At 46.1% G+C, this 19,880-nt stretch overlaps 1 protein-coding gene across 2 annotated transcripts in view; it reads right to left on the bottom strand.

Moving 5' to 3' along the window:
* acoxl (acyl-CoA oxidase-like) overlaps positions 1 to 8,850 on the bottom strand; it is a 155,832-nt gene extending 146,982 nt beyond the window's left edge. For both annotated transcript variants that reach the window (XM_060925370.1, XM_060925371.1), the window contains exons 1-2: positions 8,706 to 8,850; positions 8,387 to 8,483 (exon numbers count right to left, since the gene is read on the bottom strand). In XM_060925370.1, the coding sequence (XP_060781353.1) occupies positions 8,387 to 8,483; positions 8,706 to 8,821 (213 nt within the window). In that variant the 5' untranslated portion in view covers positions 8,822 to 8,850. The remainder of the gene's footprint in view (positions 1 to 8,386; positions 8,484 to 8,705) is intronic.
* Positions 8,851 to 19,880: the final 11,030 nt, after the last annotated feature.

Here is a 19,880-nt window from a genome sequence, read left to right as displayed (position 1 = left end):
ATTTTGCTTGTACTTGCTCCAAATTTTAGACACAGCTGACTGGGAACAACCAACATCTTTTGCCACACTCTGCGTTGAATTACCTTCTTTAAGGAGTTTTATAATCCTTTCCATTGTTTCAACTGACAGCTCTCTTGTTGGGGCCATGTTTCCTGTTAATCAGCCAGGTGCAACAGTCTGTTAAGGTTTACAAGTACTCTCTTAACTGCAGCCTAATTTGCATATTTAGGCTTGTGAGGGTATTTGTTTTAGAAATGCAAGTTATCAAAGGTGGACAGTCACGACATTTACGTGAGGGTTTTTTTTTTTTTGAAACTTACGACTTTAACTCCACTACATTTGAAAGGCAAATATTGTACTTTTCACTCCGCTACATTTCTGTCAAGGTCCTCATTACTATGAAGCAGCTTTGAAAGTGGGTGGGTTTTTTTCCTTTTCTTTTCTAAAATGTGATTGATTTTTTTCCGCAGGTGACACTGAGACAGTCTATCAGTAATCACTAGGGTCACGTCCATAGACTGTATAAAATCAAGTTCAATTATTTCTCAGCAGCATTATTTGAACATGATCAGATGATGGCAGAATGGAAGGAGGCGGTTCTTCTGGATAATGCATGTACCCTAGGGTGCCAATCATAACAATGGGGAAAATTCATTTTTGCATTTTTTAAAGTCTCACCCTCTAATTATTTTCCTTTAATAGCAAGAAAATGAAATAAATTTAGAATAAGATGCAACAATACGTGAAGAACGCCGAGACCGGAAGCTTTCTTTTTCTCTCCTCCTGTGTAAAGTCCACAAGCGGAGGCCATCTGATCTGCTTGAATATCAACAGATCTTCATTTAAGGTACGTGAATCTTTTCATCATGGCACACCTTCAGCCTGTTCAGTGTGCTGAGTGCAGGATGTTTAGTCATTCTTCCTCCGTCACTAGCGATAGCTCTATTAGCTTTACTTGTGATAAGTGCAGATTAGTTAGCTCTCTGACGGAGAAGATTTCAGTGCTAGAAGCGCGTGTCCAGGCTTTAGAGCAGGTTAGTGAGCGTCAGAACAGTGTAGTTTCTGTTAGGGAAAGTCTGGACGCCCTAGGTGGAGTTAGCAATCCCCCAACTCCGGCATTAGAGCCCTTACAGCGGGGCGAATGGGTGACGGCTCGGCGGCATAAGCATAGAGCCAAAGCTACCGCTGAGGCTCGCCCACGGGAGCACCACTCCTCTCCGCGTCACGTGTCGAACAGGTTTGCTCTCCTTAGTGATGCACCCACTGAGAAACCTGAAAGAGCTCTGGTTATAGGGGACTCTATCATACGGCACGTGAAATTAGCTCAGCCTTTAGGGGCACCAGCAGCTTTAGTCAGGTGTATACCGGGAGCCAGGGCGCCGGACATAGCAGGTAATCTTAGGGTCCTAGGCAAGCACAGGTTCTCAAAGATATTTATCCATGCAGGAGCTAATGATATACGCCTTCGTCAGTCTGAGGTTACTAAGAGTAACTTTGTAGAGGTGTTTAAATTAGCGAAGGCGATGTCCGATGCTGTAGTATGCTCTGGCCCCATCCCAATGCGGCGTGGCGATGTAGCTTACAGCAGGTTATGGTCGCTGAACTGCTGGCTGTCCAGGTGGTGCTCTGAAAACAGTGTGGGCTTTATAGATAATTGGGCTAATTTTGAGGGCACTGCTGGCCTGTTAGGGCGGGACGGTATCCATCCCACTCGGGAAGGTGCTGCTCTCATTTCCTGCAGCATAGGTCTTAGTCTCAGAACAGGCCTAGTTAATTTCTGACAATCCAGAGCCAAGGCCAGGGAGCAGACGAACAGGCTAAACCGACTGTCTGCTAGCTGCACAGAGTCGTCACTCAGGGCCCACTACATCGAGACTGTGTCTGTTCCCTGAGCTCAACAAAAAGGTAGAAATTTTCAGAGAGTTTGTTCTAGTAACCTAATCAATATAAAATTAGATCATACTGACTGTACAGCTGCTGCCAGCACCTTTGATCTAAAGGTGGGGCTATTAAATATTAGATCTCTTACATCTAAAGCGCTAATGGTTAATGAACTCATTACTGATCAGGAGTTTAATGTACTGTGTTTAACAGAAACATGGATTAAGCCAAATGAATATATAGCATTAAATGACGCGAGCCCTCCTGGATACAGTTATATACACCAGCCTCGTCTAACTGGCAGAGGAGGAGGCGTCGCGGTTATTTATAATGATTATCTAGGTGTAACACACAAACCTGGTTATAAATTTAATACATTTGAAGTTCTTCATACTCATATAATGTATGTAGCCTCAAAAAATAAGTCTACCCAGTTAATTCCATTGCTTATTATTTACAGGCCCCCGGGGCCATATTCTGAGTTTCTTTCTGAATTTGCAGATTTTATCACAGATTTGGTTATTTCCTTAGACAAAGCTTTAGTTGTCGGAGATTTTAATATTCACTTCGATAACCCAGAAGACCCTTTAAAAACAGCGTTTGTGTCCATCTTAGATTCAGTCGGGATTAAGCAGAATGTCATAGGACCGACCCATAATGGTGGTCACACCCTTGATCTAATACTAACATTCAGATTAAACGTAGACAATATAGTCATACTTCCACAGTCTGAAGTTATCTCAGATCATTGTCTCATCTCATTCAAAATATGTCTGAGTAATAATATATGCACCTCACCACGCTACTGTATTAAACGTACTTTCACGTCAACTACTGCACAGAGCTTTATAAATGATCTCCCAGAGCTGTCAACTTTGATTGGGTCACTGTCAGCCCCTGCAGAACTTGATCAGGCAACTGAATGCTTAGAGTCAACATTCCGCCATACTTTAGATAATGTAGCTCCTCTAAAAAGGAAAATGGTCAGAGACAAAAAATTAGCACCCTGGTATTGAGGTATTTCACTCACGTGACCAAGTCATGTGATGCTGCCATTTTGGACGGCACGGCTCGAATCAGTTTGAATGCGAGGAAGGCGACAAACGAAAAACATAAAAGAAAAAGGAGCGAGATGCAGAAAACACCTTCACTATCCAGTGATGTAGGGCATTTACAGGGTGAGCAGAGGGAGAGGTATTTGCAAAAATTGAGGTTAGCAGGCTTAGAGAACGACATTTACCTGCTTCCACCAGGATTGTTCACTGACGTACGGAAGTACACGAAACCCTCGTCTTTACCTGACTTCAGCCCACATGATCTGTATACCTATGTCGTTAAACACCAGGCTGGGTAACATGCCTACATCAGCGGGTCGTCCCTGGAGCCGGTGGTCGCCATCTGATTACAGCTAAGGTTTGTTCACATTTTCATTTACTTCCGGTCCTCAGGATAAACAAAATGTTATTAAATGTCATTGAAATAACTTCTTAGTCTGTTGAGACATGGCCTGTTATAAATTTGCTGTTACCAGGCAATGACCAAGAACTGTATTATTAGGGTCGGTGTAGTTGTAGCAGTGTACTAGCAGCTAGCTGTTAGCACTAGCTAATGTCAACAACATCGTAGCTGGTATGTTACTGTAGCAATATTTACGTTCAGTCATTTGAATGACTGTTAAAACCTTTCAGTCTCAAGTTTTTCCTTTACTGGATTTACTAGTTTACTGAGCTAGCGCGCTCGGCGGCCGAGCCGGGAGCCATCGCGCGCTCGGCGGCCGAGCCGGGAGCCATCGCGCGCTCTCCGGCCGAGCCGGGAGCCATCGCGCGCTCTCCGGCCGGCCGAGCCGGGAGCCATCGCGCGCTCTCCGGCCGGCCGAGCCGGGAGCCATCGCGCGCTCTCCGGCCGAGCCGGGAGCCATCGCGCGCTCTCCGGCCGAGCCGGGAGCCATCGCGCGCTCTCCGGCCGAGCCGGGAGCCATCGCGCACTCTCCGGCCGAGCCGGGAGCCATCGCGCGCTCTCCGGCCGAGCCGGGAGCCATCGCGCGCTCTCCGGCCGAGCCGGGAGCCATCGCGCGCTAGCCGGCCGAGCCGGGAGCCATCGCGCGCTCTCCGGCCGAGCCGGGAGCCATCGCGCGCTCTCCGGCCGAGCCGGGAGCCATCGCGCGCTCTCCGGCCGAGCCGGGAGCCATCGCGCGCTAGCCGGCCGAGCCGGGAGCCATCGCGCGCTAGCTCAGTAAACTAGTAAATCCAGTAAAGGGAAAACTTGAGACTGAAAGGTTTTAACAGTCATCCAAATGACTGAACGTAAATATTGCTACAGTAACATACCAGCTACTGTTGTTGACATTAGCTAGCTTGCCGTCCAAAATGGTGGACACCGGGGCGTCACGTGACCCTGTGACGTCAGGTGAAATACCTCAGTAATGACGACACTCGCACATTAAAACAGACCACTCAAAAATTGGAACGTAAATGGCGTCAAACAAAATTGGTAGTGTTCAAATTAGCTTGGAAGGAGAGCTTCCTGAAGTATAGAAAAGCTCTTAGTGCTGCGAGATCAACATATTTCTCCTCCCTTATAGAAGATAACAAAAATAATCCTAGATTCCTATTTAATACTGTAGCAAAATTAACCAGGAATAAGTCCACTATCAACACATGCACACCTGCAGTATGTAGTAGCAACGACTTCATGAATTTTTTTAATGACAAAATTGAGAATATCCGACAAAAAATTCAAACTACTAATTTAAGGTCAGACAATGAAAGTGACCTTGTAGTTAACAATATAACTGTATCAGATCATCAGTTAGAATGTCTTACTCCCCTAAAAGAAACTGAATTACTTTCATTAATCTCTACATCAAAAGCCTCAACTTGCGTACTAGATCCCTTACCGACACATCTATTCAAACAGATAATGCCTGGAGTAATTGAACCGCTTCTAAAAATAATAAATTCTTCTCTTATGATTGGCTATGTACCCAAATCCTTTAAACTAGCAGTTATCAAACCCCTGATTAAAAAACCTGACCTTGATCCCTGTCAGCTGTCCAATTATCGGCCAATATCAAACCTCCCCTTTATCTCCAAGATCCTTGAAAAAGCTGTGGCACAGCAGTTATGCTCATATTTACATAGGAATAACATCCATGAAATGTATCAGTCAGGATTTAGACCTCATCATAGCACAGAGACAGCACTGGTTAAAGTAGTAAACGACCTACTGTTGGCGTCTGATCAGGGCTGTGTCTCGCTACTTGTGTTGCTTGACCTTAGTGCAGCACTTGATACCATTGATCATTCCATTCTTCTGGATAGACTAGAAAATGTTGTGGGAGTTAAGGGAACGGCCCTCTCCTGGCTCAGGTCTTATCTAACTGATCGTTATCAGTATGTTGATATAAATGGTGATATTTCTAGACGTACCGAGGTAAAGTTTGGTGTTCCACAAGGTTCTGTCTTGGGTCCACTGCTTTTTTCTCTATATATGTTACCTCTGGGCGATATTATTCGTAAACATTGTATTAGTTTCCACTGTTATGCTGATGACACACAGTTGTATGTCTCTGCAAAACCTGATGAGAGACACCAGCTTAATAAAATTGAGGAATGTGTTAAGGACATTAGACACTGGATGCTTATAAATTTCCTTCTGCTTAACTCTGACAAGACTGAAGTACTTGTGCTAGGACCACATACAGTAAGTTTTCTGATTACACAGTAACTCTGGATGGCCTTTCTGTTTCTTCACGTGCAGCAGTAAAATACCTCGGAGTGATTACTGACTCCAGTCTTTCATTCGAAACTCACATTGATAACATCACCCGGATAGCTTTCTTTCATCTCAGAAATATTGCAAAGATAAGAAATTTAATGTCATTGCATGATGCAGAAAAACTAGTCCATGCTTTCGTTACCTCCAGGTTGGATTATTGTAATGCCTTACTGTCTGGATGTTCCAATAAGTGCATAAACAAGCTCCAGTTAGTTCAAAATGCCGCAGCAAGAGTCCTTACTAGAACTAGAAAATATGACCACATCACGCCTGTCTTATCCACACTGCATTGGCTCCCAATCAAATTTCATATTGATTATAAAATACTACTATTGACCTTTAAAGCACTAAATGGTCTTGCACCACAGTACCTGAGTGAACTTCTGCTCCTCTATGACCCGCCACGCCTACTTAGATCAAAAGGTGCAGGCTATCTGCTGGTACCTCGTATAGTGAAGGCTACATCAGGGGGCAGAGCCTTTTCTTACAAAGCCCCACTGTTATGGAACAGCCTTCCAAGTAATGTTCGGGAATCAGACACAGTCTCAGCATTTAAGTCTAGGCTGAAAACATATCTGTTTAGTCAAGCCTTTTGTTAATGGTGTTTATGAGGTAAAGGAGTAGATCTGGAGGGTCCTCAGACATAGAGTGTTTTGGTAAACTGGGATGTATGGATGCTGTCAGTCCCCACTCGCTTGCTCACTCGAGTTTGTTGACGGTGTAGTGGCTGGCTGCTTTATGTCCCGGGGCTCCCTCATGCCTGTGTTACCTTCTGGCTCTCTCCTTTTAGTTATGCTGTCATAGTTAGTTGCCGGAGTCCCTGCTTGTACTCGGTGCAATATGTATACTGTTCCTACTTATTCAGGTGACATTGGGCATACCTAACCACCTGTGTTTTCTTTCTCTCCCCCCCCACCCCAAATCTGTCCCTCTGAGTTACATGGAGTCAACAGGAAATCTTTTGGTGGAGACGGTGGGGACCTCGACTGGCTATCGTAGCCTGCAGGGAATCGGCCGTCAGACATTCTGTCGCATGTCCCAGACCCGGTGAAATGTAACTGAATTGTCTTGGCCAGGCCTAAGGGTCCCATCTGCATCTCATCATTGCTGAGGAGTGTGCTCTCATCACCCAATCAAGCATCCAGCCAGAGCAGGTCATGATATATTTTTTACCATATTAACATGCCATTGTGTGTTATGCCTGATGTAAAGACTCTTGTCTCTGCGAGCCTACCGCACAGATTTAATACTTGTCATTTTTAGGGCATACCTAACAACATGTTTTCTTTCTCTCTCTCTCTCTTCCCCCCCCCCATCTGTCCCTCTGAGTTACATGTTGATCCTGGGATTGAGATGCTGGCCTCTTCTACCCCTCGGACCTGCTTGATCCATCCTGGTGCCCTGTGTCTGGTCGGAGTTTTATCGCACCGCTCCTGTGAAGGACGGCCCCATGAGGACAGTTGAGGGTTATACCTGTTAAAACTGTTAATATTATAGTCAGGCTGTCTGTTGTTGCCCAAATGAGGATGGGTTCCCTTTTGAGTCTGGTTCCTCTCGAGGTTTCTTCCTCATGTCGTCTGAGGGAGTTTTTCCTTGCCACCGTCGCCACAGGCTTGCTCATTGGGGATAGATTAGGGATAAAATTAGCTCATGTTTTAAGTCGTTCAAATTCTGTAAAGCTGCTTTGCGACAATGTTTATTGTTAAAAGCGCTGTACAAATAAACTTGATTTGATTTGATATTTAGAGGTGGCACAAAGCCTCTGAAAATCCTACTGTTGTAGAATTGTCTGGACCTGAAGGAGGAGAATCTGACAAGCCACAAAAAGATGTAGATTTAGAAAATATCAAGACCTTGAGCATCTCAAGCTTCATTACAAAGCACACCCACACTTTGTTCACAAGCCTTCACATTCCAACAGGCTTCTTAGGAAAAGCCCCGGAGGAATGGCCAAAAGATGAAGATTACCAGGAAGGAAAGAGACTAATTGGCAGACTGAAAGTTGTCAACGATTCAGCTGAAAGAGGTGTAGCTCTTGTTCAGCAGTTCAAGGATGGCATCACCATTCATGAGGATCAAAAACAGTATCTTTTACAAGTTGTCGAATACCATCGAAAACAGCATCCAACAGTGAAGAGTACTCTTTAAAAAAGAAGATGTTTCGTCCTTTTATTGCTTCTATGTATTTAAGTGTTCAATACTATTTAATAAAGTTTTCATCTCTGCAAATTAGTAGCTTCATATGATTTCCTTACATGCTATCCAAGTTTTTTTTTTTTTTTAAACAAGTCATTAGCCAAAATCACACAATAATTCCAAATTTCAGGGAGTTTGTGCCATCTCTAAACATCAATAAATTTAGCTAATATTTCACAGCATGATACATTTAGCCCAAAGGGAAAAAACTGGGGGGTGAGACTTGAGAAATAGAGAACTTCATTTTTTATTGGCACCCTAACGTACCCATGGCCATACCTAGAACCCATGTTTCAGTTTTCTGAAAAGATTAAAGATTTGTTTCGTTTTAAACGTTTGCCGAAAACAAACCACATCACGGCCTACAAAAACTCACCATATAAAATTATTTTGTGTCATATCTGTGATTTGTTTTTTTGCTACCAAGTAAAACAGCTGAATGAACATCCTCCAAGAGTAGTGATTCCATATTTTTTGCCAGAGGTTGTATAAACACTGCATGATTTGGTGGAAGTGGACATTGTTCCTTCACCTGATCAATGAGATGATGTTTAATCAAGGGTAGCTTCAACACAAAGTGCAACCTCTGTACAGTCAGCTCTCTGCTCTGCTCCAGAGTCAGGTCGTAGCTCAATGGAAAACACAGAAATTCAATGAAAAACGTTTGGTTAAATGAAAATATACTATCATTCATTCATACTGGTGCAAACTGAGCTGTTATGGTGTTACTGTTGCTAAATATCATTAATTTTCCATGAACTACATCACAGAGCTGAGATCAGTCTAACCATGTGTCAGTCAGCGACTCTGTTCTATTATAAACGACACTGACGGTGTTTGCGTTTAGTTACCTGCTGTGCTGGAACAGTTCACATTTGGAAATTTCCTCCCGGAGAATATCTTTGGTCTGCCAGAAATCTCCATCAAGATATCTGGAAAGGCTGGTAGCGAAATATTTCCGAGCCATGTGGGAAGACCTTGGTGCTCTCCAGCTATTTTTCCGACGGTCCTGTTTAATGTTTCACTTCCGTGTTTTGATGATGTCAGTTTAGCGCATACTCATAACGATTCATATAAAGAGCATTTTAAAAGGGATACAAGGAACGCAATTTAATGTTAGTTAGATATATTGAGCATTTTCTTTGTTTTGAAAGTCTAATTTTGGTTAGAGTTTTCTGAAAAGTCTCTCAATGTTACCTGTTACTTTATACCCATATACTTTTTGCACTTCGGAGAGAGGACAGCTTATAATTAGGTGTAAATTAACTGCTGAGCATGACCACACTTCTGTACAAATTATGCACTCAATTTAAAGAAAGAAAATCATTACTCATTTCCTTTTCCAGTTTTCGTTGACCTTACATGTACTTTTAATTAAGAAAGCTTTTCTTTTTTTAATTAATTAATTTATTTTTGTATTTTAGTGATTTTCTTACACTACTGGTAATCATGTACACCTTTTATAAGAGCATATAATGCAAAATATATTATGGCTGATATATAGACTGCATTCAGAAAGTATTCAGATGCCTTCAAATTTTCATTTCGCATGACATTTTCACATTACAGCCTTGTTCTAAAATGGAATAAACTGACTCAACTCTATCAGGAACATCTGTTCATTCATGCAATTATCTAAATCAGCCAATCATATGGCAGCACTGTGATGCATAAAATCCTGCATCATGGTAGGGTACACTAGTCCAGGGGTTCTCAACCTTTTCTGCCTTGAGGCCCACCTCTTCATACTTGTACCGAGTCGGGGCCCATTAAAAAGATCCCCAATTATTTTGGCTCATCTATTCTATTAGAATCTAATAATCTACTGTAAAGTGTATTAATGGGATGCAACATCACTCCCTGTTACAGATGGGAATTAAATAAATGCAATAAAAACACATTTTTAGATTGTAGGTATTGTATTTAAAACTGTATGGATGTGCCAGAAGCCAAACCATGCATGCAGGGCATCCTCAGTCAAAAGGGATTAATGATCCAAAAGTGGAGTCTGGTCCATTAACACAAGAACTTATTGCCATCTTTGTGTCCAGCAAACAAGCAAGGTATTAAAACCAAGAAGTACACTCAAAAGAAGTGGATATAGAAACCACTCAATGGGGAAAGATCCTTACACTCGAACAAAGAAGGATTTTCCCATGAAAGAAAAATTTACTAGCTAAATTTGACATTAGTAGAATAAAATTTGATCATGTTGTAGCCATAATTAAATACAAAGACAACAGTTATGCATACTATTAATTAACTTAATGTGAAGATAATTAACAGATAATCAACAGATTATATTATAGGGCACTATATAGTGGAGACTAGGGTTGGGCGGTATTACGGTAAGAAGGTATCCCGAGGTATCCAAAAGTACCAACGGTATCGGTCTCATTACCGTCATTTTAAAAAAATATATAATATCTAAATAAATATGGAGTACATGAGGTCATAATATAAAATGATAAATTGAAGATCGTCCCGAATAACTGTGTGATCGTATTTTCACTAATTCTATCAATTTCCTAAAGAAGTTCTCATCGCGTGCAGGGTTGTTTATGTCGTTACCATGGCAACCCTGCGTGACATTTTGGAGTCTGACAGATGAAGGAAGAGTTGCGTGATGCTTTGAAATATCTCTTAATGCTAGTGTTGCCACACGTCCAGGTTTTTCCGGGATTGTCCCGGTTTTTTGTGGAAAATGGAATAACCTTCCCGGGACACGTTTTGTCCCGGTTTTTTTACTTCCTCACATTATCCCCATTGAAATAAACACAAATCATTAATGTTTCTCGCAGCCACTTAACATATTAATAGTTTTCACGTAAGCGGGCATATTGTAGGCAGCTACTTGTGTGGCCTCACCGAATGTTTGCGCACGCAGCCAGTCGCCGTTGCTAGGTGATCGTGGTCAATACAACGGCGGCCGCGCGAAATCAAAGATACTGGAATACCGTAATACCAAACAATAGGTGAGAGTTCCCTTGGTCGGTGCGCAAGTAGGCTGGCTGTCTACTTCCTATGTTCTGATTCTGATAAAGGCTGGTTCTAAAGCCTGGGCCAATTTCATCAATAAATGAATCATTAAATAAATCATTAAATATATCAAAAAAGAATGCCTGAACACTGGCGTGAGAAATGAATAAATCACTTGTCCCAATAACATAGCACCTCTCTCTTGTGATTAAAACAAAGGATTAGGGCTATTTGGTATGATACGGTAGTCTAACTTTTAAAGTTCAGTTCTCCAGAGAAAAGGCTAAAACAACAACGAAGCAGACTGAGAGAAATTATATTGATTATATTTGTATTATTTTGATTTGGAAACGGAATGGGAGGAGAGACTCTTCAGGGGGCTGTTAGCCTACTATTAAATATTTGTTTAAAAAAAAAAATTGGCGTCCAAATAAGATCATTCCTATATGAACTTATTTTTTGTAATAATATTTGTGGTAGTGCCCATTTAAGGGTTAAGAAGACAAAATGAATTTTAACTAAACGCCTAACTGCACCAGTTGAACTGTTTTATTTTTAAACGTGAACATTCACATAAGGCATAAGGCATCGTAGATGTGCGTGTCCGCAGCCCTCAACCCCCGCGCTCGTACGTGCGCGCAGGCGCGACCGCCGACCGATGTGTCCCGGTTTTTTACAACTCAGATGTGGCAACCCTACTTAATGCACAAAATTCGCTTTGCTGCTTAATCCATACCACAGTGCACACAATTCGCTATGCTGCTTTTAAATAGTACATTTGAGGCATAGGCGCACGTTACACAGTAGGCCGAAACAAAATATTATTTTTTTCTCGGTAATACCGTATACCCCGGGAAAACACAGAGACGGTTTAAAGGTATCAAAATTTGGATACCGCCCAACCCTAGTGGAGACGCCATTTTGTAGTGCTGTCCGAAACCTTAGTGAGGATTATGTGGGGAAACGCGCTCAGTATAATATGTATTTATCACAAAAATACATGCATGTATTTATTATTTTGAAAACCCACCAGCCGCCTGATCTGGTATGTTTTAATTGTGCAACAGTAATGACGTAAACACCAGCGCGACGGACTAGTCCTTATCCTGTCGTCTTTCCAACTCTTCTCGATGTCATGTTGGTTCAAAGTCGTATGGAATAATTTCCATGTCACGTACGCGAGGGAGGCGGATGTATGTGCAGAAGTATACAGCTTAATAAAGTGCAGAATATATATACAGTGAGACAATATATACACAGGCAAACAATCCAAAACGGCAGGGTAGATCAAATATGAGAATACAGGCAAAATACAGGGTCGGTTGAGGCACAAACAGTACATCAAAGGCTAAGCGAGGACAAGAACAAGAAGCAAGCACAAGGACCGTGAAACAGGAAATCAAGACAATGGGTAAAAAGGCTCGGTAACGCATACATGCGTATCGTAATACTTCGCGATGCAAATGCATTAGCACAGTCCTTAAATAGGCAAACACACAGTTCCTTAATTGAGCTCAGGTGTGCCTTGTTCACGGCGTGCGTGCTGGAGTCCATTCGACATGCGCGCAGCCCGAGGCACACCTTTAGGTGCACGCGCCACAGCGCGCAGGACTGTCATTCCATCACTGATGAAGCTGGCAAATCTCGAAATTAATCTAAATTGGAATGATATGGCGATCTGGACGCTGTGTAAACAGTTTTCAAAATGGTGGCACTGACACGTCACTTTTGAAGTCTCGCACAAGTCTCGTGAAGATCATGTGGATAAGCGACGCCTGCCGTGGACCACACAAACTACGTTCAACATGGATGTGGCAGTGGGGGTGTGGTCAAGCGTCGGTCTGTGACCGGAGGGCGGAGTCAGGGAAGGTAAGTGGCAGAATCACTACACCTGAGGTGAATTAACCTGTGTTTGTGTGTCTTCCCAGCAACCACGCCCTATATAAGGAGAAGAGAGAGCAGAAGAAGAGAGCTCTTTCCTGCACCAGATGACTTGTGTGTGTGTGTGTGTGTGTGTGTGTGTGTGTGTGTGTGTGTGTGGCTGGGAGAGTGTACGTGGTACTGAAAAGTGCAAATAAAAAGAGTTTTTGGAACTCAGTTCTGGCCTGCCGTACTTCTGTGCTCCACCCACCCGCTCTGACTTCTACAGTGGTGCCGAAACCCGGGGCCTGAGCACAGAAGAGAACAGCCCCATGGAGTCCTCCCCCTTCGCAGACCTGATCCACGCCCTCACCACGGCCCAACAGAGCCAGCACCAGGCACTGCTCGCCCTCCGGAAGGAGCAAGAACAACAGTTCGAGGCCCTGGTGCTGGCGCAGCAGGAAGATCATCAGGCGTTCCGGCACCTCCTCGCGTCGGCGGGGTCCACCATCTCCACCGCTGCGGGCCCACTCCATCTCACCCCAACGAAGATGGGCCCACACGACAACCCCGAGGCCTTCCTCACCCTATTTGAACAAGCAGCAGAGGCCTCAGGGTGGCCAGTGGAACAGCGCGTGGCGCGCCTCCTCCCACTGCTAACGGGCGAGGTGCAGCTGGCCGCGCTACAGCTCCCCGCCGACAGCCGGCTGGTCTACGTGGACCTGCACCGGGCCGTCCTCCAGCGTGTGGGGTGCACCCCTGAACAACATAGTCAGCGCTTCCGCGCTCTGCACCTAGAGGAGGTCGGCCACCCGTTCACGTTTGGCCAGCAACTCCGGGACACCTGCAGGCGGTAGCTGAGGGCTGACAACCGCAACGCCGAGGGAGTCGTCGACCTGGTGGCACTGGAGCAGTTCATCGCGCAACTTCCCAAAGGAATGGCGGAGTGGGTCCAGTGCCATCGCCCAGCGTCACTGGATCAGGCCATCGAGTTGGCGGAGGATCATTTGGTGGCTGTTCCCGCGGCAGGATCACAGATCCCCTCTTCGCTTCTCTCCTCTCTCTCCCCCTCCCCTTCTGTGTCTCGTCCTCACCCCGTTCCCCCACCGCGGAGGCAGGGGCTGGCTCCCTCACAGCCGGTCCACCGCACCCGCGGTGTCCTCCCATTTCCCACTTCCGTGTCTGTCTCTCCCCCCCCTCAGGTGAGTGAGCCCCAGAGTACTGGTGCAGAGAGAAAGCCCGGGCCGGTTTGCTGGCGCTGCGGGGAGCTGGGGCATCTCCAGCATCAATGCTCGGCAAAGGAGGTGGGCGCGGTGGTCCGGCTCCCTGACGCGCCAGGAGCCGCCCACGATCGGGCTGGAGCGTATTGCATACCGGTGAGTATCCAAGGGGATACATATCAGGCTTTGGTGGACTCTGGCTGTAATCAGACCTCAATCCACCAAAGCCTGGTGCAAGACGAGGCATTGGGGGGAGCACAGGGGGTGAAGGTGTTGTGTGTGCACAGGGATGTTCACAGCTACCCTTTAGTGTTGGTCCACATTTTTTTAAGAGGGGAAAAATTTAGAGTAAAGGTGGCGGTTAATCCTCACCTCACCCACTCGATAATTTTGGGGAAGGATTGGCCGGGATTTGGGGAGTTAATGAGTCATTTAGTGAAGAGTGGGTCCTGCCGTATTTCAGCAAGGGGAGGTCCCGGTGTCGCATTGGCGGGAGCAGCTGTCACAGAGCCGTCTACGTCATCTCCGCGTCAGAGTGAGGAGCTGCCGGCTCCTCCTCCATCTCTCAGGGAATCCCTTGCGGATTTCCCATTAGAGCAGTCGCAAGACGAGACTCTGTGGCATGCATTTGACCAAGTGAGAGTAATCGATGGTCAAATGCTCCAGCCAAACGCCACCCCGTCCTTCCCCTATTTTTCTATTATGAAGGATAGATTATACCGAGTGACGCAGGACACTCAGACTAAAGAAAAGCCGCCGGGAATTGGTATTCCAGGTGGCTCACTTTAATCCCATGGCTGGACACTTAGGGCAGGATAAAACACTAGCCCGAATAATGGGCAGGGATTTCTATTGGCCAGGGATTTATGGCGATGTCCGTAGGTGGTGTACGGTGTGCCGCGAATGCCAGTTAGTAAATCCAGCGGCCATTCCAAAAGCGCCTTTGCGCCCTCTCCCATTAATTGAGACCCCATTTGAAAGAATTGGGATGGATCTCGTCGGGCCATTAGATCGGTCAACATGAGGGTACCGCTTTATATTAGTTCTAGTGGACTATGCAACGCGATACCCGGAAGCAGTGCCTCTTCACAATATCTCAGCACGCAGTATTGCGGAAGCGCTCTTCCGCGTTATCTCCCGAGTTGGAATCCCCAAAGAGATTCTGACTGATCAAGGCACCTAATTTATGTCACGAACACTGAACGAACTTTATGGGTTATTAGGTATTAAGCCAATCCGCACCAGCGTTTATCACCCACAAACGGACGGTTTAGTCGAACGATTCAATCGCACCCTCAAAAATATAATTAAAGGTCCCATGGCATGGTGGTTTGTTGATGCTTTAAACGGGCTCGTGGAGGCTTCTGGATGTTATATCCGCAGCCTTTCTCGAAATGAACCCTCGGCACGTAAATATAGCCTCCTGGGAGAAAGCCCCATTTCAGCGCTTTTCCCAGTGCGTCGTTTTGCTAATGAGAAGCAGGAGGCGGGGAAGGGTAGAAGGTGGGGGTGGGCCATGGGGGGAGGGGGAGGGGCTTGACCAAGCTGCGCACACACATACTCGCTGCTATCAGCGCCTGTAGCCACGCTGCTAAGACAAAACCCCGTTCTCCCTCGGACTCCTTTCGTAAACTCAACATGACACAGAGAACAGAGAGTGAGAGTGTTCGGAGTGGTAGTTTACAAACGTATAATACCCTAGGCTTGAACATGCACTCCATAACCAAAGAGGATAGAAGCAGCAACTACAGCAACATATCACTTATCCAACAGAAGACATGCATTGCGGAGCAATAGTCAAACATAAGCTCATAAGTTACAGTCAATTTCCAGACTAAACTCAGTTTAACAGAGCATGCTGCATGCTCTTTAGTTTTGTAGCGCAGATTACCTGGCTAACTGCAGGAAGTGGTTAGCTGCACAGCTAATGCAGCCATTACTAGGCTAACGCACCGATTTTAAAACACGGCAAAACGACCAGTTATACACTTACTTGTTCGGTGTTTGTTGCTGATGCGGCAGGGATGCTTGGTACGGACCCAGGCTTCAGTGACAGTAGATGTGCAAAACCTGCCCTGTACTGTCCCAAGTTGTGGAAACATTCCTCAGGAAAATGCTTCCGACAAACATACACCCTCTTAGGTAGACTCGACGGCGTATTATTGAAGTAAATAAAATTAAGCCACTGCGTCTTCAGGGGCTCTCCTGTCGGCAGTAAAAACAGACTCTTTTCTGTGTTGTCACATCCATGTACAGCGCAATTTCCATGTTTCGCTCGCTTAGGTGATGCCATGTTGTTGTGTCCTCTATGGTCTCCTCACTACAACTGGGCGGGCAATCCATACAGTGGGTGGGAATCCAGAGGGGGGAGCGTGGGGATCATCTCCCTTGCTGACGTAGTAAAGGGAAGAGCTTATCAACGCGCCGTTTTGACGCGCCATTCTCAAATGTTGGGCATAGTTTGGTTTACACATTATGAAATTTCTAGCCACTGGGGTGACTTAAGAAGGTCAGAGGAACTCATTTTAACGTTAAAAAACCTCAGAAAGTGAAAAGTTCATGCCATGGGACCTTTAAGAAATTCGTAAGCGAGGACGCACGTAATTGGGATAAATGGCTCGAACCCTTGTTGTTTGCAGTGCGAGAGGTCCCACAAGCCTCCACGGGGTTCTCCCCGTTCGAATTGTTATATGGGCGTAAGCCGCGCAGCATTTTAGATGTGCTGCGAGAAAAAGGGACCTTCACCAAGTAAAAATGAAATTCAATACGTTATTGACCTGCACGCAAAACTCCACACACTCACACACCTAACCCAGGAGAATTTGCGGCAGGCCCAGGAATGGCAAACCCGCCTGTATGACAAGGGTACGCGCCTTAGGGAGTTCGCACCGGGAAATAAAGTACTCATACTGTTGCCCACATCGAGCTCCAAATTGGTCACCAAGTGGCAAGGACCCTTTGAGGTCACACAGCGAGTCGGGGACGTCGACTACGAGGTGAGGCAAATGGACAGGGGTGGGGCACTACAGATTTACCACCTCAATCTGCTCAAACTCTGGAACGAGGAGGTCCCCATGGCGTTGGTGTCGGTGGTTCCGTTGAAGGCGGAGCTGGGGCCGGAGGTTCAAAAGGGAGCATTGGCATCACGTACCTCTCCAGTCCCCTGTGGAGACCACCTCTCCCCGACACAACTCGCAGAGGTTGCCCAGTTGCAGACCGAATTTTCGGACGAGTTCACGCCCCTGCCCGGCCGCACCAACCTCATAGAGCACCACATTGAGACGCCCTCGGGGGTGGTAGTGTGTAGCCGCCCTTACAGGTTACCCGAACACAAGAAAAAAGTGTTTCGGGAAGAACTCGAGGCCATGCTCGAAATGGGCATCATCGAGGAGTCCCACAGCGACTGGAGCAGCCCGGTGGTCTTGGTACCCAAGGCCGACAGGTCGATCCGGTTCTGTGTAGACTATAAAAAAGTCAACGCGGTGTCTAAATTCGACACGTACTCAATGCCTCGTATTGATGAGTTGCTCGATCGACTAGGCACAGCTCGCTTTTACTCGACACTGGATTTGACAAAGGGTTATTGGCAGATACCCTTGACTCCATTATCCAGAGAAAAAACGGCCTTTTCCACACCTTTTGGCTTACACCAGTTTGTCACACTTCCTTTTGGGCTGTTTGGGGCGCCCGCTACGTTTCAACGGCTGATGGATAGGGTCCTCCACCCCCACGCCACCTATGTGGCCGCATACCTTGACGAAATCATTATTTATAGTAATGACTGGCCGCGGCACCTACAACACCTGAGGGCCATCCTTAGGTCGCTGAGGTGGGCGGGTCTCACAGCCAACCCGAAGAAGTGTGCGATTGGGCGGGTGGAAGTACGGTATCTGGGCTTCCACTTGGGCAATGGGCAGGTGCGTCCCCAAATTAAAAAGACAGCAGTGATTGCGGCCTACCCGAGGCCCAAGACCAAAAAGGGAGTGAGACAGTTCCTGGGGCTGGCTGGCTATTATCGTAGGTTTATACCTAATTATTCGGACGTCACCAGCCCGCTGACTGATCTCACTAAAAAGGGGCACCAGATCCGGTCCAGTGGACGGAGCAATGCCAGCGGGCTTTTTCTGAGGTAAAGGCTTCACTGTGTGGGGGGCCACTGTTACACTCCCCTGACTTTTCTCTCCCTTTTATATTGCAGACGGACGTGTCGGACAGAGGGCTGGGGGCTGTTTTGTCCCAGGAGGTGGAGGATCGCCCAGTGCTGTACATAAGTCGAAAGCTGTCAGTGCGTGAGGGGCGCTACAGCACCATAGAGAAGGAGTGCCTGGCCATCAAGTGGGCAGTCCTCGCCCTCAGTTACTACTTGCTGGGACGCCCTTTCACCCTCTGTTCGGACCACGTGCCCCTCCAGTGGCTCCACCACATGAAGGATGCCAAAGCGCGGATCACCCGTTGGTATCTGGCACTCCAACCCTTTAACTTCAAGGTGGTCCACAGGCCGGGGGCGCAGATGGTCGTGGCAGACTTCCTCTCCCGTCAAGGGGGTGGGGTGAGTCGGCTGCGGGCTGGACGGCTGCCCGGCCTGAGTCAGGTGGTGGGGGTATGTGGCAGTGGGGGCGTGGTCAAGCGGCGGTCTGTGACCGGAGGGCGGAGTCAGGGAAGGTAAGTAGCAGAATCACTACACCTGAGGTGAATTAACCTGTGTTTGTGTGTCTTCCCAGCAACCACGCCTTATATAAGGAGAAGAGAGAGCAGAGGAAGAGAGCTCTCTCCCGCACCAGATGACTTGTGTGTGTGTGTGTGTGTGTGTGTGTATGTATGCGTGTGGCTGGGAGAGTGTACGTGGTACTGAAAAGTGCAAATAAAAAGAGTTTTTGGAACTCAGTTCTGGCCTGCCGTACTTCTGTGCTCCACCCACCCGCTCTGACTTCTACAATGGATAAAAACCGAAAAGGCTGATGAGTGTAATATAACCCCGATTCCAAAAAAGTTGGGACAAACTACGAATTGTAAATAAAAATGGAATGCAATAATTTACAAATCTCAAATCTGATATTGTATTCACAATAGAACATAGACAACATATCAAATGTTGAAAGTGAGACATTTTGAAATTTCATGCCAAATATTGGTTCATAGAAATTTCATGACAGCAACACATCTCAAAAAAGTTGGGACAGGGGCAATAAGAGGCTGGAAAAGTTAAAGGTACAAAAAAGGAACAGCTGGAGGACCAAATTGCAACTCATTAGGTCAATTGGCAATAGGTCATTAACATGACTGGGTATAAAAAGAGCATTTTGGAGTGGCAGCGGCTCTCAGAAGTAAAGATGGGAAGAGGATCACCAATCCCCCTAATTCTGCGCCGACAAGTAGTGGAGCAATATCAGAAAGGAGTTTGACAGTGTAAAATTGCAAAAAGTTTGAACATATCATCATCTACAGTGCACAATATCATCAAAAGATTCAGAGAATCTGGAAGAATCTCTGTGCGTATGGGTCAAGGCCGGAAAACCATACTGGGTGCCCGTGATCTTCAGGCCCCTAGGCGGCACTGCATCACATACAGGCATGCTTCTGTATTGGAAATCACAAACTGGGCTCAGGAATATTTCCAGACAACATTATCTGTGAACACAATTCACCGTGCCATCCGCCGTTGCCAGCTAAAATTCTATAGTTCAAAGAAGAAGCCGTATCTAAACATGATCCAGAAGCACAGACGTCTTCTCTGGGCCTGGCTCATTTAAAATGGACTGTGGCAAAGTGGAAAACTGTTCTGTGGTCAGACGAATCAAAATTTGAAGTTCTTTATGGAAATCAGGGACACCGTGTTATTCAGACTAAAGAGGAGAAGGACGACCCAAGTTGTTATCAGCACTCAGTTCAGAAGCCTGCATCTCTGATGGTATGGGGTTGCATTAGTGCGTGTGGCATGGGCAGTTTACACATCTGGAAAGACACCAT

The sequence above is a fragment of the Neoarius graeffei genome, chromosome 7, assembly GCF_027579695.1.
Source record: "Neoarius graeffei isolate fNeoGra1 chromosome 7, fNeoGra1.pri, whole genome shotgun sequence".
Lineage (NCBI taxonomy): Eukaryota > Metazoa > Chordata > Actinopteri > Siluriformes > Ariidae > Neoarius > Neoarius graeffei.
The sequence above is the reverse complement of the archived record's forward strand: the minus strand, read 5'-3'. Positions and strand labels throughout refer to the sequence as shown.